Source organism: Lissotriton helveticus, chromosome 7, assembly GCF_964261635.1.
Source record: "Lissotriton helveticus chromosome 7, aLisHel1.1, whole genome shotgun sequence".
Classification (NCBI taxonomy): Eukaryota; Metazoa; Chordata; class Amphibia; order Caudata; family Salamandridae; genus Lissotriton; species Lissotriton helveticus.
The window spans coordinates 219210310-219234785 of record NC_136068.1 but is presented as its reverse complement, the minus strand read 5'-3'; the positions used below and the strand labels follow the sequence as shown (position 1 = coordinate 219234785).

At 46.1% G+C, this 24476-nt stretch overlaps 1 protein-coding gene across 1 annotated transcript; it reads left to right on the top strand.

Moving 5' to 3' along the window:
* The first annotated feature begins 1220 nt into the window (after positions 1-1220).
* Positions 1221-19998, top strand: RBM38 (RNA binding motif protein 38). Its single transcript, XM_078651973.1, has 4 exons — positions 1221-1591; positions 4041-4164; positions 5700-5754; positions 18305-19998. The coding sequence occupies exons 1-4, from the start codon at positions 1382-1384 to the stop codon at positions 18609-18611; spliced, it is 696 nt and encodes a 231-aa protein (XP_078508099.1). The 5' UTR covers positions 1221-1381; the 3' UTR covers positions 18612-19998.
* The last annotated feature ends 4478 nt before the right edge of the window (positions 19999-24476 follow it).

Sequence of the window (24476 nt, the reverse complement as noted above, 5' to 3'; positions counted from 1 at the left end):
CCCATTTCATTACTTGGAGTCCTATTGCTTGGCTGACAAAAGATTGTTTTGTGATCAAGTGCGACTTATTTCTGAATTTCCAAAAGTGAGTGTTTAATCTTTGGGACTCACCTCACCTCCTTCCTCTGGTCTCACTGAATCTCCACCACCCCTCCTAGAGGAGGGAGAGCCAGGCTCAAGCAAGGCGCCTGGTTCGCCCCAATGTGCTCTGGGACCCTCGAACATGAATGCTGTATCAGGCATTCTTCTACCTTGCGGCAGCCGTGGCCAGTACAGGTATGAGGGTGGGGTATGGTGGGGGGATTTAGATGGACAATGACGAGGGAAAATTAATTATTTATTTAATTTCCCCACGTCATCGTCCATAGAAATCCCCCCCCACCTGACCACACCGGCCCACTGCTCTTACCTGCACGGGCCGCGGCTGCATTGCGGGCACCCTTATGTGCCCACACTGTATCATTTTTCTGAGTCTATCCTACCTCATTACCACCCATGGATGCAGGAGAAGAAGAGGGTGACCATAGGAAGGCCTTTTGTATAGTGACTTACTCATGCTAGTCCATCAGCAGAGGGGTAGAAGAGACTGGAGAAGGCCTGGATGGCATTCATCACTATCCACAGGGAGCATGTCAGTGAAAATCCCAGAATGCGCCTTTTTATTAAATAACAAAACACGCTTCTCTGTAGTGTAATACTGCGATGTTTGTGTGTTTCTTCTTTATAAGGAGTCTCGATAAATCTATTTATCTGCCTTCACAACTGATATCATTTCTTTGACTAACAGAATATTTTTTCAGGGTTGACATAATCTGTGTTTTGCTGGCTCGGCTGGTATTTTTTTATTTTTATTTATGTATGTAATTCTGTATCGCGTAAACTTTACCCAGAAAGGAAGTAGGTAAAACTACTAATAACAAGGTACAAAAGTTACTCGTGGTGAGAGTTACAAATAAACAAGTTCCAGGAGGGAAAGCCCACACCTACACCTCCTCTTAACTTCCTACATTCATCCTGCCGGTCCCCTCCCCTTCATCCCTATTTCACAGTGTTTTCTTTTAATGCTAGGCTATTTCTTCCTCTTTGAACTACAGCTCCCATGGTGCACGCGCCCCACCCTAGCCCGCTGGTTCGACGAGGGCGCAGGGAGTGGGCGTGGCCTCCGGGCCAGGGGCGTGCTCCGGCTCGGTACAAAGCTTGTAGAGCTCGTACAGCCCCACAGTGGTACACATCGGGTCGGCGGTGTAGGGCGCGCATCAGGCGTATGGGGACCCGCGCTGCCTGAGGACTGCTTCTCGCTCCCGTTGCCAGCCCTGCCCGTTCGGAGCTCTTCTTCCCCCGCACGTCGCCGCCGCCCACGGGTGCCCACAGCCCCTGTCTCATGCTGCTCCAGCGCCTGCCGTTGCACAGTCCCCCGGCCGCCATGCACACGCTGCAGAAGGACACCACCATGACCAAGATCTTTGTTGGCGGCCTCCCCTACCACACGACCGACGCCTCGCTCAGGAAGTACTTCGAGGTGTTCGGGGACATCGAGGAGGCCGTGGTCATCACCGACCGGCAGACCGGCAAGTCCCGGGGCTACGGCTTTGTAAGTGCTGCCCGGATATAGCGCTCTCTGCGTGGACGCACTGACCAGTGGTTTGATCTAGGCACTGCTGACCGTGTACTCGTGCGGGGATTTTGTACTGGACTTTTCATGTATGTTCTTATGTGAGGGGGCCTGGAAATATAGCGCTTTTTGCACGAAAGTGGTCAACTATATATTGCAGGTGGTAAGGTGGCCTGTGGCCGTCAATAGGGAGTATTTTGGGTTATTTCCTTACCCTGGCTCTGGATCGAGCGCTCCGTGACGGTAAACTCACGGTCTTAAAGTGGGGAGTTGTTACAGCTTTTCTTTTGGGTTTTGTAAAGCGCCGAAAAACCCAGGCAGCAAGAGAACGGAGTTAGGAATACATAAAACAGGGGAGATTGCTGTGGATACAGAGAGGTGCACGAGCACTCCGAGGCAAGGCGCTGTATTTTCTTTCCAAACACTTGAGGCTATTGCTGCGGCAGCGCCCACACTGTGGAGTCCAGCTGTAATAAGGGATTCGGTCGTCCCCCATCCCCTTCCGTGGTGAGCCCACGCTATATGTCAGAGCATACAGCTAGTGTTCTGCCGGTGGGGGAAAGGGACGTCATTTGCAATATGTTCTGGGGAGTCGCGTTTTGGGGGCTTTAACTGCTCTCCCACCCGCGCAGATGCGAACTCTAGTATCTCGGTATTCGCATCTCCGATTTCTGTGGGGTACCCCTGAAGAATCTTAATAACATTATTTTTGGGGGGGGGGGCGCAAAGAGCCCCCCTCCCCCATACAAGTATGGTAATATTAGCGCCTCGTATGCTCTGGTTTCCCCCAAATGCCTAATTGTCTTTCCCTCTCGGACATGAGGCACCTGCCTGGCCTCCTTTGTTATACGCGTTGCAGCTGCCTCGCAGTTGACTTCCTGCTCAATGTGGACCATCAACATCCCTCCCCGTACCCCCGCCCGGGGTGGTGACTGTAAATGTATCATAGATGGATAAAGTGAGAAGTGTGGGTGAAATACTAATCAACAAAGCTCCTGATCCGCGCCTGCCCGCTCGAGGCGCTGCTCTCACTGCTTTGTGCCTCTCATGCCCTCCCCTGCCTTTTGTCTGATATATATTTCGGTCTCCAGGCACAAAATAAATGGCTCCACCACAAAGGAGCCCCCGCCCCCACCACGGGGGTTTCCTGGGGATTGTGCATGCGGAGGAGGTGGGTGCGGGTGAGATGGCACAGGGGGCCGCCTTACCGAGACAAAGAGATTGTCATTCGCTCTCAGGCGCTGCTGTTGGAGGGAAAGCCTCGTTTAAAAGAAAACGCTCCTTTCAACTGAGCTCTGCTGGCCCTTGGGTTCCGTGCGCAGTATAGCGCCCCTCCACCCACCTGAAAATCCTGTAAACAAAGAAAAACCGAATTCGCAGTAGGAGTGGCACTGGAGTGCACCTGCCACAGCTGTTTCCCGGAGCTTGTTGTGGTGAACACTGCGGTGGCAGGGCGGAGGGTTAGACTAGGCTCCCCATCACCACACTGGGACTTTCTGTTCTACTTTTTGACGTGCGTGAAATGCACGTGCGCACCCCCCTCTGTAGGGTGAACCCCTTTGTATGGCGCTATGCTGAAGAGCGGGTGACCCGTGTTGTGCGCACTGCTGCGAAATTGTGTTGTTTCTGGCTCTTCCACGCTAGCTTTGGCAAAACCTCGCTTCTGGAAGGACCGGTATAGTTGCTGTTTGTAAACAAAGCCACTCGACACATGACTTGCACACAAATACCTACCACGACCCCTCCCCCAGCATGCAGTTTTTTTGTACGAAACTGAGTCACACACAACACATAAACCGCTGTCCATGGCTCTGCTGGTATCACCTGCTCCGTTGTTTGCGCGCACGTGACGTAGCGCACTAAATTTAACGTGACAGAATGTTACTGTCTTGGTTTCAGTGAGGTATATCAAATATTTAAAAACTCTAAAGGCACTCTACATAATGCTGTGCATAGTACATACAATCTAGCGCCCAAACATCTTTCACCATCGAAAAGCACTCACTTGCATCAGTGCTGATTTAAGTGCGGCCTGTGGCCACTTGACCTGTGACGTTACTTGTCGGACCTCATCTTTGTGGCTTTATTCATTGTTAGATTCTAACCCCGTGTACTGTGCAGTATTACTAATCTGTTCGCCGTCACACTGTTGGGAGTGAAATGAAAGCTGCGATTGGACACCTTGTGCCTGCTCGAGTGAAACTGTTTAATTCCTTCCTTAAAGTCTTGCATGAAAACTAGGTGTGCAGTCTGATACCCCTCTTAACATATCTCTAGTCTCTCTGACTTAATTTAAAAAATAGTTTGGAAAAAAAAGCTCATTTATACTTTTGTCTATAAATTAGAGGTTACATTTTGTGTGTGTGGGGGGTGTTTGATTGGTCATGGTGGCCTGGCCCTCACACTAACATGTCTTTTTGTGTTACAGGTGACCATGGTGGACAGGGCCGCGGCGGACCGGGCGTGCAAAGACCCGAACCCCATCATTGACGGGAGGAAAGCCAATGTCAACCTGGCCTACTTGGGAGCGAAACCAAGGAATATTCAGAGTGGTGAGGACTCTTATATTCCTGTTAGGATCGGCCTGGGAACCAAAAACAGACCTGACAGAAGAATTCCAACTAGCCCAGCCCACTTGTACCACAGGCTTTCCAACCATCTATTTTTTTCGTTTTCTATTGTTTCTCATCTTTTGGACCAGTCTTTTCCTTATGCCTTCCTCTATGCCTGCTTGCCATAAAGTGAGAAACCAGTGCTGCCCTTTGGGAGTTTAAGAAGCAGCCCCTAACCTTCCAGCAGAGAAATGCCTGAAAAATAAAGTCCTTCTGTTATACTAGTGATTCAAACACAAGGTGATGAGAGGATGCTTGCACTAACAACTGAGTTGATTGGGTGGCATTGCAACCCATTGTTGTCTTGCCCACTTCCTCTACTTGAAGCCAGCCACATGCAAATCAGCCTTGACCCTGCTCCAATGGGAATAGCCCATCCTGAAATGCTCACGTCCTCCCTGAACGAAGTGCAAGCAACCCAAGACCGGTTGTTGCAGTTATGTTGGCCATTGGCTTCGCTGGTTGTCTGTCTGTTATGGACAGATGCAAGGAGGCCGGGGCCTTAACTGCCCGTAGAGGCCTCGCTAAAACCTGGCTAGCCCAGTCCAGGAGGGCCGTGTCAGATGCTAAATGTATCCAATTCACTTTACATACTGTGACATGTTAAAAGTATCCATTCCTGCTGAGGAAATCTGACATGGCGGCCCAACCTAGCACCCACGTGAGGTCTGTTGCAAATGCGTGGCATTTTGTACATGCGAGAAGCGGAGTGCTTTTGGGCTAGTATTTAATCTTCACCACACCCCAGAAAGGGTAGTGTGTGGTGGGTGACATGTACTTGTTTGTTTAAAGCTGTTGACCCACGGAGCTGATTTCTCCTCCAATGTCTGGCCCACCTCTTGTCCAATCGGCTCTGTTCGCCCTCTACTGTGAAGTGGCTCCCGGATAATATACTGTGGAACTGTCGTCTATTAATTACTGGCTCGCAGCAGCCTTCCAAATTCCATTGGTATTGCTGAAATTCTCCCTGTCCACGAGCGCACGTAACTCCTGCCGGTGTTTTGAGCCTCCTCGCATTTTCCATCGGACTGCGGGAGGGTTTGGAATGTGCGTGCTCATTGCCCTTGTGGTTGTTTTGGGCTTTTTAACCTCCTGGGGAGGGGATTTCACCTGTCATAAATGTGTAGCATTGATAAACTAGGGCACGTCTAGGTGCTTGTATAACATAAATGTGGTGGGGAGGGGGGCTCTTGAGACTTTCAATAAAGATAATTAACTTTAGTCACTCCATCCACCTCAGAAGGATGAAAGGCGGAGCAACCGCTGTGATCTGATATGTGACTATATGCTTGCTTTTGGGTAGATACATTAGCTGATCTGAGTCACCAGACCCAGGGGCATGGATTGTTGGGAACTTTCCTCCTCCCACGCCTCGCATTAAGCTACTTCGGAGAAACCGAGTTGCAATGAAGAGAATTTATTTTTTGTTGCTTGTGAACGTATAATTTAACAATCTGTTTCCATCTGTTGCCTAGGGTTTACCATAGGAGTTCAACAAATACATCCCGCCTTTCTACAAAGACCATATGGGTAAGCGTACCAAATTTTTTTTTCCTTGTAGATGTGGGTAATCATTAAAAAACGTTCTAAATAAAGTGGGTTTGTCGCACAGGGTTTAGGTTGTACAGCTTTCATATGTTCTTTCTGGTTCTGTTGCATGTTGGCGCTTTATGCGAGTGGCTGCGCCAGTCCTTCTTTGAGCTAGCTCCGCCTTTTTCACTTGGCGCTTGCTCTCCAGACAGTCTCCTGAAAGAAGCTGAAAAGGGGTCAAAAATGAGCCGGGCAGATGTTCTATAGAGCCTCGGTAGTCTGCAAAATGTGTCCCATTGTCTGCCCTTTACGTTGGCCTGCTCCCGCCCCCTCGCGCTCACAAGTGTCCCCTTTTTACCCAGCTAATAGGACCCGGCAGCTGCTGTGCACAAGACGAGTGTTCTCCGGGCAGACAATGGGTTCTGTCAATACGGCCCCTTCCCTTTAATGATTAATGCACTCGGGCTTTGCGTCATTTCAGGAGCATAATTACTATTTTTATGTGCTTTACTTCAACAAGCAGGTTTTCTTGTTTCGGACGTTTTTTTTTTCACTGTAAACTTGTTCCCTGCTTTTGTGATGGTGGTTTGCACGGCTCTGTCGACAGTCATAACTTTTGTCTTGTGTTGAGTTTAAACAGTGCTGGGTATGCTGAGCGAGCGGGAGCGTTGCCATAACAATGCTCCTTCAGTGGTCGGTTCGCTGTTGACTACCCCTCCCCCGGCCTTGGAGATAAGAGGTGGGAACGGCTCGGGCTTGTTTTTCGTTGGACCTCTGGGGCGCCGGGCATACAGAAAGAAGCTGTTGGATTTCGATTTGTAATTTTGCCCCTCTCGCTGCATTTACGCATCGTATCGCTGTAAATTGCAGGTGTTAATGTTAACCAATGTAATGGTACTCCTTTTACCGACATCGGAAGGGTGGAAGGCTGAATCTGCTTCGACAGTCTGCGAACCTGCAAAGGTGTCTGATTTAAGTAATGGTCTCCAATAGGACGAAGGGGGCAGCTAGGGTCGCAATACCTGCGCCGTTAAGAGCTCGGGAGATTAGTGCATGTCAAAGTATTATTAATAATATACAGCGCGCTCTAGGCTCTCCGTTGCCTTGGCAGTAAATGATATTCACTTCTGGATGAAATGCGGAGTCTACGCATCCCTGTGATCTGGACCATATACAGGGTGCAGTTATTTTTTGTTAGTTTGTAACTGGTCCTCTCTTACTCAGTGTCTCCACTCTATGTACACCATTCCTTGTTCTTGGAATCGAGGCACTAGGGTCAGATGTGATCACATCTGGTAATCCCCATTGCTGCCAAGCCTATAGAATACATGGACCATTACACATCTGAGCTGTTACTGGCACCATTTAACTATAGATGAGTGCTTGAGGCCAGCTCAGTTCTAGGCTTACGCCGAAGTAAATGGAAGCGACCAATTCAGAAAGCAGGCCAGTGCAAGCTATAAATGATGTATTGGTTGCCAAGGGGGACGGCCAGGTGATGCGTGGGTGCTTGCATTACGTATTGTTTGCCAGGATCGTGGGTGCCAGCGATCCCTTAATTGCACAAAGTGCAGAATGCGATTGGGCTATACCTCAGCTTGTCTGTTCACCTCTACACCGTGTGGCTGGTTGACCCGATGGATTGCATCCTTTTGAAGTGATGGAAACTTGTCTTTCTCACTCAAGCTTTCTATTGTATTGATATAGCGCCCGTATATCTAATCGTGCCTCGCGGCGCTTTGGTTTGTAGTATGAGGCCGCTGTTGTGCATGGTTAGTAGGGTGTGGGTTAATAATGGTTGTCTGCCTGGTTCCTGTATCCGCAGGGCTACTGTGATGCGATCCTATGGCGTTATGCATTAGCCTGTCTTTGCCACATAATCATCACTGCCATGTATCCCATAGTAGAACATGGGCATATTCACATTACAAAGAAGAGTTCTCTACATGGGTAAATACACTATTTTAGACAAACACCTTTTTGTATTGATGATTAATGCATCGTCAACTGCATTATCTGTGTATTTAAACAAAATATATTTTTCTAGCTGGCATGGGGTATCGGTCCTGCACCGGGAAAGCCAATCGCAAAGTTTTACTGGTCGACTTTCAGTTGCTTACTGCTGTAGTTGGGTGTTCAGATGCTACCAAAAACGTGAAATCTTTGCCCAGGTTGCGTAATATGTAACTAAATAAGTAATACTGTCGTATGTCGCATAATTTGCTTTTTTTGCAGTACTTGGCCAACCCTGTTACATGGTTTGGTCCCCTGTGGCACATTTCAGTGATTCTTTCCATTTGGCCTGCATGTGGAATTCTTCAGCCATAAATGTGCTGACTGGATCTACAGTCTACCAGCCGTTGGTACTACCAGTCAGTTAAGGGTGGTAGAAACCGGAGCCAGCCTCACCCACTGGGTGTTGGATACCTGGTTTCACAGACCTGTACAGCAGGTACAGTAGCCCACTGGTCTTCCTCGCAGTTGGTTATGTGGTGGTTGCGTTGAGTGGGTACCCAGGGCTGTTAAAGTGCTCTATCAATCTCATGAGCTGGGCACATGCTTGCCAGGGCCCAGGTGGGGCTCTGCGTAGAGCTTGCAGTTACTATCCAGATTGTGAACACACCTTGCCGGTAACACTCTTCCCTTGTTGAGACGTCGAGAGTAAATGTATAGGTTAATGGTATTTAAATAGCTCTTACTAGTCACCGACGAGGTGCCAAAGTGGTTATTGGCGAGTAGCACGCCGCCTCAGAACACAAAAAGAATTAGTGGTGGATTAATATAGAAAAAATTGAGAATTTGAGCAGTGGACATGAGTCTTTTAGTTGTATTGAATATGACAATGGAAGGCGAGAAGAAGGAAGTTCTAGACTGTTATTTGGAAGAGCATAGTACTGAGATTTGGTTTGGGATGAGGGAAAGGGAGGATAGAGGTGGGGGAGAGTCTAGAAAGGGTTATTTTGGACCTCACAGTAGTAGAATAAGGTTTGGGATAAGTCAGTGTGGAGGTAGAGGATTTGAGATAAAGGGTGAGACATATAAATGCATTAGAGGGTCAAATACTTTTTTTTTTCTTATTCATCTATACTTAAAGTTGAGTAATATAGGTACATGACTAGATAGAAAAGATATAAATGTATAAGGAAGATAATCTATTGAGATTTGAAGTTGTATTGCATTAGCTCAGACTTGCAAGCAAATAAAAAAAAATGATACCCAAATAAAACATTTTTAACTTCAATTTCAATAGCGAAGCACTTGTAGATAAAATATAGTCATGGAAATATTTGCATATTGTGATCTGACCCATAATCATCTTATCAAATAACTTGTATAAACTATGCAGTGACCTATAAACATAGAATATATATACTATCGCAATAAGTACTATAAGTTTGTTAAGCAGACCATTCAATATCCAGATGCTTTAAAAACAATAGTTGTTATACATATTTGTACACAGGGGAGAGGTGTGGCGCGGCAGCCAGGGCGGATGACTCTGGAGCAGATGGCTCACGATTTGAGTCCCGGCGCAAGTGGCAGCTCAGCCCAGCACCCTGTGACTCTGGGCAGTAGCTTGCTTAATCTCCCCGATGGACCCCAGCACCTTGAGACCCGTGGGTTATTAGTTTGTGCTTTACAAATACAGGGTTATTTAAAGAAGTACAAATCTAGATGCATATAATCATAAATGTTTACATACCCAGGGATATGATGTACATTAGTGTTTGAGTATTGGGTTTGTGTAGGAAAGAGCCAACTCTTGTAGTCTTCTGGAGATAAGGTAGTTATCCGTGTATGTTATGTTAATACGTTTTGTATAGCGCACAGCTGCCCCAGCAAAGAGGCGTCCCATCGCTGAAACAGAACTTAGTCTGGAAGTCGGAGAAAGCACTAGTATCTTATATTTGGTAATTCCCTAGTTTGGTTGCTTGAACAGGGAAAGATGTACTTCCTATCGTCTTTGGGCCGTTGACTGCTCCAATGTTGCTTATAAATATAGTTTCTGGATGAACTTCTCCAATGGCTAAACTACATTAAGCTTGTAACTAAGTTTGAACTCCTGAAGGCAGGTTGTAGAAGATTTTAGCACTGCGGTCCGCTACCTCTCCATGAAGTTGGAGATAAAGCCAGTAGGGTAGGGGCAGAGTCAGCCACACGTTTGGCATGCACCCAGGTGGCCTTTAACACCTCTTGGCAGCATGCCCATGTGGGGCTGGCACAGAATACTGGGGCAGCAACATGGCACCGTTCCAGAACCAGGGACCATTTGAAAAGAGGAAGTGAGACATATGAGGTAAGACAGGGAAGGCGGTTGCTACCTCTTTCCCAGAGGTAGACAAAATTGAGCTTTCACTGTAATCCAGGCAAACGTTATTATGTATACCCATGGCAGAGGTCCAGGGAGGAACTGGCCTGGCAGTTCGGGCTGGACTGTTCCCATTGGGTGCAGGATCAAGACTGATTTGCATATGGCTGGGTCCAAACTGGAATGGCACTGTGAGCAAAAAAAGATGGATCTAGACCCATAGCTCTGTACTGGGGTGAATGTTTGACATTGTTCAGCATTCTGTTTATCAATTCTTTTTGCAGAGGGGGGGCACAAGGCTTTCTTTGGAGTTCCAAGGCCTGCGGTAGGTAGTCACAAATCACTACCCCTCAAGCAGGGGAAGCTGCGTTTATGTGTATCAAACGAACACTGCCACCCCACAACCTGCCCCTCAACCTCTCCAACCAGGCAATCAAGATGTATCTAGTATGTTCTTAAATCTGCCCCACCACTTCCAGGCATTTGGTTTATGGATAACAGATGTGAAAAATATGATGTGCAAAGTCTTTAAATGAATGCATACAAGTGATTGTGGGCTCTTGTCCAAAACTCCCCAGTGGCGCTCAGGTGGCCGCCTGTGTCACTCCAGTTCCATCAAACGCTAGGGAGGGGTCCATTTTAAAAAAGCAAGGACTCCGGCACAGGCCCGCTTCCAGAGTCCTTGCTTTATTAAAGGCAACTTTAAATTCCTACAGGCCAAAATACTTCATAGTCCATGATCTATTGACTTGGTAAGAGTATTCTGCATCATTCAGAATCTCTGTCCATCACCATTTCCAAAATCAAAATACTTCATAGTCCAGCATTCCTTCATATAGAAGAAGTGTATGGTAAGGTTTGGAGGGTACGCTGGAAGTAGGAAGTAAAGGAGCAAATTGCTTCATTCCCATCTGATAACTCTGGGCAGACGGTGAGACCTTGAGGTTTGGGTTGGGAGTATGTAGGCCGACATGCCCCATCTCCCTTTAAATCACTAACACCGAATGTTCTTAGTTGTTTATGTAACCTTGATTACCTTCAGACTTGGTTGGCACCATCTTTATGGGCCTTGAAAGCTTGTGACGTGTAGGTAGAGGTGTGTATCTCTGCTGGTACTTAACCCTGTGAGCTGTCTAACCAGATAGACTGGTATTGTCCACCAGATAAGTTAAATTGCAACACTCCCCTAGTTGCTCTTTTGTTTTAAGAGCAGAGAAGGTATACCTGAGGTGTAATGTGGCGAGGCGGAAGGTTAAGTCTGCCCACAAGCATGCCCTTTAGGGAATGCTTTAACGTCGGCATTAAATTGCAAAGTGCCTTGAAACCTGCCCTGTACGTGTCTGGGCACCTGGCGCAGGCTTTGCTCGGTAGATATTTGAATATTTTGTCGAACCTTTGTGGACAAAGGTAACCTGTATGGCTTTCTATTTGCTGATGCTGTTAGACTATGAACGTGAGTTTACCTAACTTTTTTGGGTGTTTTCTCATACTTTTGTGTCTGGGTGGCTTTCTGTGGTTACTTTCTCTATGCAGTTTGCCGTTATGCTGCATGTGGATTAGGCCAAACCTAGGTATTAGGAACAGGATTTGGAGAGATCCGCTTTCCCCTAGGCCTCAAATAGTCGTGCAGCATGTGGGGATGCGGGCGCCTCCGGTTTCTAGCCTAGTGTGGGGCCCTTCATGGCTGTGGCTCGTTTTCTTGGAGCCTGTTTGTACTTCGGGTGAATGGGTAGAGATTGTGGCACGAGACCCAGGGCCTATGAAGGAGCTACTTGTGCCGACCGAGATCCTGCCCTATGCAGATGTGCGTATTATGGGACATTTGTGTATGGCAAGTCCGAGTCATAAGTGGGTAAGGACAGGACCTGGTAGGCGTTTCTCCAACTCCTTTAAACTTAATGTGCGCATTATATGCTCATTCTACTTTATTCATACTAGAATGGTGTGTAACACTTTACAAGTGCGGTATTCCCCATTCTCAGGTTCGCAACCGACACCTTTATATTACTTGCCCGGTCAGTTTGCCCATGGGACAAATCGTCAAGGTGCAGGGAACGCGTCAGTAGAAATGATTTGGCGTCCAGGAGGGTGATGGGAGAGGATGTAGCCTAACGGCTAGGGCTGATCTCAAATCTGGGGAACCGGGTAGCGTCTTGGCAATGACGCTCAACATCGTGTGATTCTGGGCAATTAACTTAATCTCCCCGTGCCGAACAAAAATGAATGTGTCCTTGTGTAACGCACTGGTGCTCGTGTGAAGCTCTCTGATACCGGATAACTTCGGGTCAAGTTCGCCCTATATAAAACTAGGGGGGAAAAGTGGTGCGGACAGTCGTTCCTGTAGCTTCCTTTCTCTGGAAACTTTTTGCAATTGTGCCAGGATCCTGAAAGTGGTGTGGAGGGGTAACCTATGCTTGTAGAGTAAGGTAAACCTCGAACTTGAACAATTGGCTAACCAAGAACAGGTGAAACCTTCCTAAAGGTAATGACACCAAAGGGAAATGGCTAAAGTTAAACATGGAAACTCCCTAAATATGAGCTGCTGTCTCCCAAAAAATCGACAAAGGCCGTGCATTGATAGTTTTAATTTGTACTTTTGAGAAGTGAAGCTAAGCTTGAAATGCAAATGAGGGCTGTACGCGTTGCAGCAAAGCTTCAAGGCGCCTAGATGGCATGACTGACCCTAAAATAAGAGTTGGGAACCATCCGTGCATTTCAGTAGGATGAGTGATCATTTGACAACCGCACACGTAGATCTGGCCTTTGTCGTGCTGTATGACAAATTATATACGCTACTGAACATGACGCTGGAGCATATAGCAGTGAGTTGAAGCTGTTGGCAAAAGTGGGTTTGCTGTATGGTACGTGACTACCTCTTTTGGAAACTTGTCCATGCCCAATTACGTGCTTAGATGCATGTCTTTGGTATGGGCTGCATGGGCAAGGGGTGATAAAAGATAATTTGTTTAAAAAAAAGCCGAGTTTCGCAGGTTTATGCTTTACTAGATGGCAGGCTAGGACGTGTGTGTATCTAGATCTCAAACCAGGACTAAAAGTCCCAGAATTCCTTGGGTGAGCAGGACGACTGATATAACTTGTCAATCATGGGTCTTGGAAACCTGGCTGATATGCTGTAGGTCACCGCCTTGCCAGCAGTCTCCAATGCAAGGCTGGACCACCAAAGCTACCTAGTCTCGATTCTACCGGATGCCTCCTTCTACCACCTTGCAATTTAAGGTGCTGTTGTTGTGCTGTTGGCTTCCACCTGGGGAACGTGCAGGGTCGGGGGTCGGACTGGCCTATCGGCCAACCTGAGTGTTCAAAGGGCTGGTGTGATAGGTCAGTGTGTGTGCCTTTATTTAGCGGTTTATAAACTTTTATGGTGTAGTGGGGCCGGTTTTACTGTTGAATTCCTTGACATTACCACAATCCTTGCCTGCAGCAAGCACAAATGCATAGTCTCCAATGTCTTGCAAAACACCTGTATAGGGGCCTCTGCTATTTCAAAACCACCCCAATTTGCAAATGTGGGCCACTTTTTTTTTTAGCTCCATAATTTGCGAATAAGGCCCCTTCCTCTATTTATTTGTCCCCAGGCTTGTTCCCTGTCCCAGTCTGGCCCCGATGCATAGCTTACACGTATAGAACTGGTTTTGAAAGCATTATATCCAGTAGGCCTGACTTTGGTTAGTGTTGGTGAGTTCGCACTGCCAAGCTTATTTCTAGTCGCCTGTCAACGTTCTAATGTGGGTAATAGAATAAGCCACTAGCAAAACTGATTTAATAACCGTTTGAGTAGGTCTGTTAGTGATGCAAAACCCAGCCACTCCCCTCTAGGGGTGTAACTTGAAGGACCAAGTCTGACCCTGTACTCCACAAAAGTAAGCCCGCCTAGTTGGGTAGACTTAGGGTATTGTTACTAGAGATACGCATCGCTTTTAATGCAAGGACCTGCAACACGCTATACTTTTTTTGTAACTTTTGTCCATTTGCGCTGGAAACACTGTTTGCAGATTTTATCGACTATGTATCGGGTGTTGAATTGTATGGCAAATCCATAATTATGCAATAAACGCCACATCTAATTCCAGTGGCCCTGATTGTAGGGTGGCTAGACTTTGCCGAGGCTCGACTCATGACCTGCAGGTCACTGCTTTTGTCGGTGGCTTGAGTGATCTCCCGAGGGGATTGCTGGCTTGTTTCCATTGGATGGTTTCTGACCGGTTAAGTGTCTTGCAGTGCACATCATGTGATTGTCCCGTCAAGCTTGTATTGCTTGAGTGGTAGTTACTGATCTTGCATTGCCTCTGGTTTTTGAGGCAGAACAGTGTTTTGCGCAGGATTACACGTTTTGCACATGAGGAGTTAAGTGCATCGGCGTTCTAGCACATCTCTGTATAGAACGGTGTATTAAGTGTTTCTGTTGACTAGATGAAATGCCCTCCCCTCCCCAGCACAAAGCATTTTTATCTGCATTATTTTTGGTGGGTACGTACAGTTTTGGTGGAGTGCATCGGGCTGTGTTGATTACGCATCAGGTTTCGCCCTCCTTGGAAGACATTGCATTGGCCCAACCACCACATGCAGCACGCTGCGTGGGGGCGGGTCTCTGACAGGTGTTGACCAAGTTCGGTCTGTATTCTGCAGCAGCCCCCCTCCCCCGCGCACACACATGGATGCCCCCTACCCACAGAGGTGTGTGATGTTTGCCTCGAACACAGAATGTACTGGCACTCGCTGGCTGCCTGAACACCCGGGGGGGATGGGGGGTAGAATCCATTGGCATGGCAACCGGGGAGGTGGAAGGGGGCATGACTCAAGGGAAAACAAACAGGGTGGCTGCCATGTTTTGCAACAAACAGTACGATTGCCAAGACGCTGGCTGAGACCGAAGCCTTAGCGCATGCAAGCCCTGAAATAAATCACCCGAGCACGTGCTATTTACGATTTTGTAATGTCCTATTTTTGCCTAGCACTCACTTTTAGGTTAGAGACTCGTCTACATACCTGATGCGACCTGTCCCTTTCCAGGGCGCTGCGCGCGAGGAGCATGGTTCGTTGGGGTCCGAAAACCGGACCAGATGTGTTTGCTGAATGTCTGCCTGTTCGTCAAGGCGCTTGCAGCTGCTAGAAGCCCCGTTTGTTACAAACGAGACGCTGTTGTCAGTCTGATTTTAACCGGTGCTTGCCAGGGTCGTGTCGTTTGGTCTTTTGTTGCAAGAGAGCATCTTAAAACTGTTCGGTTACTGTCGGCCACAGTGAGCACATCTCTGAAATTGTGTTGCCGTAACTCTGCAAGAAGTGAACTTTGTTTGCCCAGAGAGAACCGAAAAGTGCCCTGGAGTGGAAACTATGGACGGCGAGCCTAAACCAACAAGGAGTCCTTGCGCCGAAAGAAAATTGGAATTTGCGGAGGGGATGTCGGATTTAAAGGGGAAAGAATGGAGGAAACAGACGTTTTAACGCTAGGGCAAAGTGGGCTCTGGCCTAGGGCCCCTGTCTTTCAGAGGGTACCTGAAAATAGCCAGCTCGGCTCTACAGAGTCTTGCCTGGTGACCTTCAATAATTCTTAAACAGTTTGAAATGTTTTCCTTTAATTTATTTTTAATGTGACTGGTGTGTGCGAGTCTTAGACACGGCAGAGAAAGGTGTGTATGTTTCACATGGCATTTCTAAACTTTCTTTAGATCAAAACAGTTTAATGGGAGGGTGCCACAGTAAATATTTGCAATAACATTAGTGGGCTGCTGGTGTTTCAGTATTGAATACACACATCCATCAACTCTGCGCCTGAATATTAGATGTAGCATGTAGGCGCATTTAGAATTTGGAGAGTGCAGTGCACTGTTGGTGACCTGGCCAGAGTTTGAAATAGCTGAAGATCATAAATCCAATTTATGATTCAATGAACAGGTGTCCCAAAATACATTTGACCAAGGGCCCCTCCAAAAACTTAAGATGTCTCTGGGAGGGAAGAGGTGACTGGTAACCGGCTTGGAACCCTCTCCTGGCGACCAGCCTGCCCTCCGTGCTTTGCAGCAGGCTTCATCCATATTTCAGTCTAGACGCACAATTTATTGCCCAGCTGTACATAGAGCCTGCAGAGAACACGTTGCTTGCTTCTTATATTTTGATGTGGCAGATCTGTGTGGGTGCTGGGCCGGCCCCACTGCTCCTTCGGCGCATTCGCATTCCACTTCCGTAAACTGGAGACATTCTGCGCGAGTCTACCATCATTACAGGGGTGTTCCGGCAAGAATTGGGAAATTATTCTGTGAAGCTTGTGTACTCCTGAATGTAGCACAGTGCTATTTTGGAGCATTAATGCTAAAGCTACCCGTGATTTGTGGGGTTGGGTCCTCTTTAAAACTGGTTTAGATTTACCTATTGCATTTGATCACAGCGCAAAGTGGTCTGGCCTGCAGGAGGCCATTTTGAATCATGGAAGACTTCCTAAAGTGACACGGTGTGTAGTAAATGTCACTGCTTCTTTTTACTCTGTTTTTCATAAGATTCCTTAACGTTACATTTGACTGAAATGCTATGAATTGTAAAATAATGTTTTGGCATTTGTAGATCACCTTTCATAATAGTTGATTTTATGACGTCTAGGTGGCTAGACACTTTAAATAGAAGCCAAACGATCACCACAAGGTTGACTTAATTATACATCAAGAATAGGCGACTTGATACAGCACATTGTGTGGTGGTATTACTTCAATATTTTAACACCTGTTAATGTGTGGTCAAAGCTTTCACCTTGCTAACAATTTAATACCCAAATACAGTAATACACAACTGAAAGGGGACCAGTCGGTGTTTGCAAATTACCTTTCGCAGCAACACATGTTGCTGCTTTTTTAGTAACTTTTGATCCATTTCAGCTAGAAAAATCTACTGCTTAATTTGCTGATTAACAGATAAATGAATTTTCTGCATTTGTCACACTTAATTATCGCACTGCTGCCAGAGAACAGTATTTCTAGTGGCCCAGACTATGAGGCATCCCAGCTGGTTGGCGCAGGAATGTTTTCTAGAAGTGAAGATTTCTGGCTCCCTATTGGAGGATCAAAGTCTAGTGCTGTGACACATGGAAAGTCTGTACATTAATCCATGGATTAAAATGTGTTTGATCATATTGACCCAGTAAGACCGTGATGGTGGTTTGCAGCATCATGACGTAGTGCTGGCAGGATACAACCAACTGCACCCAAAGCCCAATGCCACAGACTGTTCTATTGAATACTGGTGCCCAGGAGGCTTGAAGGCATGCCAACTTTTTACACTATCTACAAGAGGGAATGAAGTCCATGTATAGTGTGAATAATTAACGTGCACCTGTTGAATCTCTCCTCTCTGCCCTGCCTGTACTTCAGGACACGATTGGAAGCCGTGATGTGCCTCTGAACCACATGGGTCATTTGCATGCCAATACTGTACCAGTCGGAACACTTTTCAGTTACTGGTCAAGATTAGTTGTACCAACTAATCCAGTCTGTTTTCACAGCTTACCCTGCACTTTGTTGTGGCAATGGGACTCCTCCACTAGGCAACCATGAATCCTAATCTCTCAACCATCGAATTGCTTGTTTTTTCTGGATATTTTAATGCGCAGTCTTTTAGGTCTAGCCTTTTGTGGGCGGCCAAGAACTGGAGGGGGATTAGATCCTGCCCAGTGCTTATCCATTGGTTTGCTCTATCATTATCATTTGCTTGCTTGCTTCATTGGTTGTCTTTCCTTGTCCATTTGGTTTGTCCCTCCTGGGACATCCCCTCCCCATCTGATGGTCTAGCTTCTATTCTTACACTGCTCACTTTTAGGGACTTTTTAGATTTGCTTAAGCACTCCATGATACTGCAAGTGTTCCAACTCTCTCCTCTCACCCTGTGCTTAATGTTTCTTTTGTGTACTCCTTCTACCGCCCCATGTTCTTTCCCTTATTAATCTTCCCTCCACCATGCTTGGCTTTGTTAATGCTCATTTCATACTCTTGAATAGGATTTGAATCCAATAAGGCAGCACATGGGGTATTTAACCTGCAGTAAACACTTGCTCTCTGGTTTTAACCCGCCATTAATGCCAAACGTGTGTTACATGTCTGACTACCTCTGGCACAGCATTGATCTGTTGGCTTTAATGTCCTGGGTAGGTGTTAAAAGTCTAATGTTTTCATGCTCTCATAGGTTTTGTGCGCACTAATGGTATTTGCCTTTTGTTAACCACCTTCTTTCTTTCCGCAGGCTGACACCTCAATACATCTACCCACAAGCCATTGTGCAGCCCAGCATGGTCATCCCCTCCCCAGTCCAGTCGTTGACTTCTCCGTACATCGATTATACCACTGCTGCAGCCCAAGCCTATGCACAGTACACCACCGCGGCCTATGAGCAGTACCCCTATGCCGCCTCTCCTGTGGCGGGATTCATGGGTTACGGCTACCCCAGTGCGGCCCAGCAGCCCATCTCCGCCACCACCCCTGCAGCAGCCACCACCGCGGCCTTCCTCCATTATCCCCCTCAGCAGCTGCAGCCTGACCGGATGCAGTGACGTGGGGCGGACCAGGGGAGGTCCCCTACATCCCCCTAGCAGGCACAAAAAAAGCAAAGAAAAAAAACTTCGAAAAAATATAAACTTTAGGTGCATATTTATACCTAAGCTATTTATAGTGTTAAGGGTGTTTAAACCCTTAAATCTGACTACACTTGTAAATGCGAACACTTCCTGTGCAACTTTTCAACTGGGAGACATTTCTTGAAGGCGGCCTGGACTGAACTACAAGTTCTGCGCACAAACCTGCTTTCCCAATTCTTTTTTTATTCTTTATCTCCTATTAATCTACAAACCTGCGATATGCTATGAGGTACTCAAAGGACAATGGACACAAGCAATCGTCGTTTTTTTTGTTGTACAAAAACTTTGTAACACTTGAGATGCCTTACAGAAATAACTATTTTTGAATATTTATTGCGAATTCTATTCGCATGAGCTGTGAATTGCAGAAAGGAGTTTAGTAAGTATCTACCTTTGTCATTCTCATTTTACTAAATTATTGTATGTAGGTAAGTTGTAAAACAAATGCTGAGAATCATTTCAATATGCAAAAAAGGGAATATTGGCTTTTTTAAGACAGCAATATTTCCTTAGTCAAAGGCACTGTAACATTTTCTTATTGTAACTGTTTGAATCCTCGAATTTAGGTATATTTTTTAAATGGAAAAGAATTTTGATGGGTCTCGCAATTGCTGCAAGGTGGGGCCTGTTTCAGTATTTATGTAAAGGCGTATGGTACAAGCCCATTGGCTGGGGAGGGCGGAGGAGTTACGAGGGGTTTAATGCAGATTTTGAACAAATAGTATTGAGCAGCCTACAGTCTCGTTGAATTCCTCACTTATTTACAAGGAACGCAGCATAAACTGTTATTGACACCCTGCTGATGCGATATTTGACACCCTGCTGATGCAATATTTCTCCATTTGTAGAAATGTGGTTTAACGGCTCAAACATGTACTAAGTTCTACATGGAAATATTCATACATGCATCTTTAGATTTTTTTTATTTTGAGAGCGGCTAATGGCACCTTGAAGTCGTATCCTGATATGGGGCAACCGTTTACAGTAATGATCAAAGCCATTAACCTGTCTGGGCAACGGGAGATTTTTTTCCCCCATTTTGCCCCCTCCTGCCTCTTTATATACTCTTTAATAAATGGCATGGTAAAAGCTGCTGATTATCGCTGCCCCACCTCCTTGTCTACCCCCCTCACAAACCCTCCTCCTCGGTTCTGGGTCATTAACTATAATTGCCCACCTGACTGTGGTCCCCCTTGTCCCTTCAACCTTTCTCCTCCTTATTTGGTTCTCAAAATACACTTAAAAGTATAAATAAACGTCAAGCAATGTTTTAAAATAAAGTGACCATATTTAAGAAAAGGAATGTTGCGTTTTATTTGCATGCTGAAACACGTTGGTTACCTTGGTTTTGTGTTGCCATGGAAATGATTAATTTTTTTTACCTCTCCTTCCCTCTGGAAAGAAGTACTGTAAATGTAGTGCTGCCTTCTGGGTAAGTGTTTGACAGACTCCAGAGAGTGGCAGCGCCGCCATCTTTGATGGGATGTTTATGCTGTCTTGCTTTTTGCCGCACTCTGGCTGCCATGTTAATGTAGAACTGCAGCGGGTATTAACTCTTACCGAGCTGCCCTGTTTTATTTAATGTCACTGCTGAATGTTGGAAGGCTTAAAGACTGCATTGGAGCTAGCTGCCAAGGGCGCTACTGTTTGTAAGTCCACAGCAGCTTGGCTTGGAAGCGGGTATGTGGGGATTTAATAGCAAGTGTAGCAGAAGCTTGACATTTACAGAATTGCGGCTAGGTTGTCCTAAATTCTCAAGTATTGCAAATGTCACAGCTGAACTATTGGCTTTGCCAATGCTCACGCCTCAATTATACAAAAATTTGCAGAGCCAAAATCTGCAATCAGTGGCTGTAGCTTTAATGCAGGGCATGTAAGAGCATTTCGCAAGCAGGGTGAGCAAGGGTTTGAGAGGTGGTGGTGCAATAAAGCACTGGTGTGGGGTCTTAAGCTACGAACACAACAATAGCTGGTGCTGTAAGCAAAGTGGTGGGCAAATAAAATAGTTCCTTAGCACTACAATACAAGAGATTTGTGGGGGGGGGAAGCAAATATCCTTTGCGGTAGCCTGATGTAGGATGGCGACCCTAACCCATGCCAATGGCTGAAAGAGGTGGACCAAATAAGTGTCCAAGTGGACTGACCCTTTTATTTGACAAGGTATTTAAAGCGGACTTTAAGCTGTACCTTAAAAGGGAGTAAAATACTCTAAAGTTGGTATAGAAAGCTTCCACCTGTCCCTGTTTGACGTATGCTGCTCTATTGCTTCAATAGACCGCCTGACTTTTTAATGCACTGTTAAAGAAAATTGTAGAGGATGTAATGAGATTTCCCACTATCTGCAGTCTATTCTCAAGAGGGTAAATGGACAGTATCTCACAGATTCCCTTAGTTCACAATAAGCACATCCAACAATATTGTTCCTGTCGGTAGCTAAAACGTTCTGAGGCTGTTCCTTAAGTCTCATGTAGGGCATTTCCTTATATTGTACTTTAACCCCTGTTCAGCTAGCTTTTGTGACTCAAATGAACTACTTTAACTGAACCGCAACCTAATTCGTGTGGAGGCGGGCCGTTGTGAGATGAGATTCAGGATTGTGGCAAACTCTATTTAGCCATTGAAGCATTGACTGTTTGCCGTTACTACTTGTTCCTACAACACTTACAAGCAGAAGGGACTCTGTAAAATCCAACCCTTATGGCTGCTTGTTAGTTATCCTTAGAATAGAAATACTTGGTCCACAGGTGGAGTGGCAAACTAACGAGGACTAAAGTGGGACGCAGTCTTGTGAATACTAGGTGCCCCTGTTTTTCCCCTTGTATTGTGCAGTGTGAGCTAAACCTGTGATAGCCAATTGCTTTGCATATGTTTATTGTCCACTTCTTGGCCAATTTAGGTACTATACTCTGGCTTAGGGAGAGAAAATAGTTGGTGATTTAGAGGCCTTTAAAAGGAAGGCTGCCACAGCTGGACTCTTACTACTCCAGGGGGTATCTGGATGGTCGTCCTAGACGGGAACAGTGTCTTGGAAAGGGTGCTTGTTATCACATTTAGCTGGGATAGCTTGACCCGTGCTAGAATGAGTGACCAGCTAATCTTCCTGTGGGTTTTATTTTTCATTTATTAACCTAGATGCACTCCCGCACTTGGTCATTAAGCCAGCTAACTACCATGTGTAGCTTGTGGAGAGCCGTGAACAGCCAACCAATCCGGGGGGGGGGGGGGGGGGGGGGGAAGGAGGTTGGGAGGTGTAATCTGAATCATGTATTTCACTTGCAGCGCTGTAGTTTTCAGGGCTGATGGTGGCTCATAATTAAAACTTGATGCAAAAATTGAAAGTATTGGTGTTTATGTTCGGTGTCTTCTGTGCCTTGGTCTCTTCTGAACCAGCTGGCCCTTCTTTATACGAGAGTATGTATCAAAACATCTGCAGTCTCTTCCGCCGTCTCTTTGAGAAGTCTAGTCCAGTGTATTGCCCAGCTAAGGCTCTTATGGTTTCTTTATTTGGCTCTGTTGCCTTGGCAATTGTGTTGTGAATACTGAGGGGCGGCTACTTCATGCCAGTGAAGCGTTCAATATGCATTAATAACTGTCCCCTGGACTGCGCAGACTCCACCTCCACCTCTGCCTCTGTTCCGCCGTGCATGTAACTTATGAGTGATAGTTGTGGGGCTGCAAGAGAAGGTTATCTTCTCAGCTCATTCTCTTCTCTGCATGAGATTTGGTGATGTACTAGTTTTAGCTTCTTAGAGGAGCAATTTGAGTGCCTTGCGGTTTTGTATATTGCATCTCATGGTTCAACATTTTGGCAAGAATAAAAAGTCTTCTGTAGGGCGCAGTGGTGCAAAGATTTCATATGATTCAGGTATACTTAACATGCACCACTAAGCAACCGTTGGACTTAGTTTCTTTTGTCGTGCTGTACACATCACTTGTCGTGCTGTACACATCACATTGATACAGTACTACAGGCGATGCAGTTGTTGGTGAAATTAACAAATGCTCCAAGCGAGGCAGTTGAAGAGAAGGCAAAACAAATGCTATTGTAAAAACTTTGTATTTGTTTTGTGTCCTCTGCAAAGCAGTGGTAAAAACACTGTTGCCATCTTTAACATGAATTTGAATGTGTTCTAGTGGGAGGTGTAGTCTCGGTACTTAGCAATGCAGTGGTTCGATTTGCCACCTGATGTATGGTGTTGGACTTAAAATTGTGGGAAGAGTTTGTCAACCACCTCTGATATTGGTGGTGGATGAGGAGACCAATGGATTTAGGGCTGCCACGTCTTCTTTCTTTTCTTCAAACTTGGTTAATGGCGCACCTTTTTGTGCAAAAGTTTTCCTACAGAACCTTTATATTGGATGAATTTAGGACAAGGAGTAATATTTGGAAGGAGGTTATCCATTCATGCTCTGCTTATTACTTAACAATGGTTTTCTTGATTCCTCAAGAGCCAGGGCTGGTGGTTCCTTATCACCAGTAACTTGAGGGAGGTTGTTCTGCTGTCTTCTCCTGTGCATGCCCCCCCTCTTTCAACTGATCTGGGTTTAATCCATCACCATTCTTTAGCTCACTCCTCCACCCCCGTTCAGACATGGCCATATGCGAATCAGTCGGACCCTGTGCCTCAAGGGAACAGTCCAGCCCGAACGGCCAAGCCATGTCTTCCCTGGACCGGAAACAAGCATCCTGGGACCGGTTTTGGATTCATAATCCTCATCAGCCAGGCTATCTTTAATCCAGTGGTAGAGTGAGCAAGGGACCCACTTCTGGGCATACCCTGCCAATTTAAGGCAAACAAAGCGATACCAAACATGGAAGCAGATTGTTCTTTGGACCTTCAGCACGGTAAATGCCAGGCAAAGATGCATATCCAAAGTTTGGATTAGCCGGGAAATGGGGTATGTTTAGTTATAACTGTCATTATTGTGAATTGTGATAAAAGTATGCAAACCTAATGTATGCACCTAAATACATATGTCCCCTATAGATTCTAGGATGGGGTTGGCAAAGTACAAAACATTTCTGATTAAAGTGAGACGAAACTTTAAGTAGTTCTTATTTATGCAATATATTTCTTAAAAATAATTTCTCACGTTCTTGTTCCTTTTTGGCTGACTTGACTGCACCTGTTGCTTCTCAATCAGAGGCTCATCTTCTCTAGGCTCTGAGACCTTACCTGATCACTTTGATCTGGTAGTTCTGGGAGTAAGTGTTGTACTTTCATACTAAGCGGATAGCCAAAGTTGGGTAGCCAAAGTTGGGTATCTAAGTAGGGTGATGGAGTTTACCTGGGGCTTTTTTTTTTTTTTTTTTTTTTTGCTCTACTGTTCAGTCTTTAACATTTAGTCTGAACTTCTGCGTCGGTGTTGGGCTCCTTAATCGGGATCCCTTTTGTTGTGCCCTGTGCATGCTTTAAAATGACAAGCCAAAGTTTGCTTTCATCCAGAAAGTGATGTCCTCCCTCTAAGGCTTTGAAATGGAGGATGGACCGCTATTCAATAATGTGTGGTCTTGAAAGAGGGGCTTGCTATTGTTTGACGCAGTATATACATCAGGAACGCAGGGTGGCCATGGGTTCATGCTTCTCCCCCAGCTACTCTTGCCTCCATGTGGGCTGGTGGGAGGAGCATGTTCTCGGGGTCACCCAAGCACATTGGCTCCCTCACCTAGCGCATTACTGGCGCTTTATTGATGACATTTTCATCATTTGGCGAGGTACCAAGGAACAAGCGGCGTTATTTGTCAGGGACATCAATGTTAATGACAGGAATCTCAGGTTT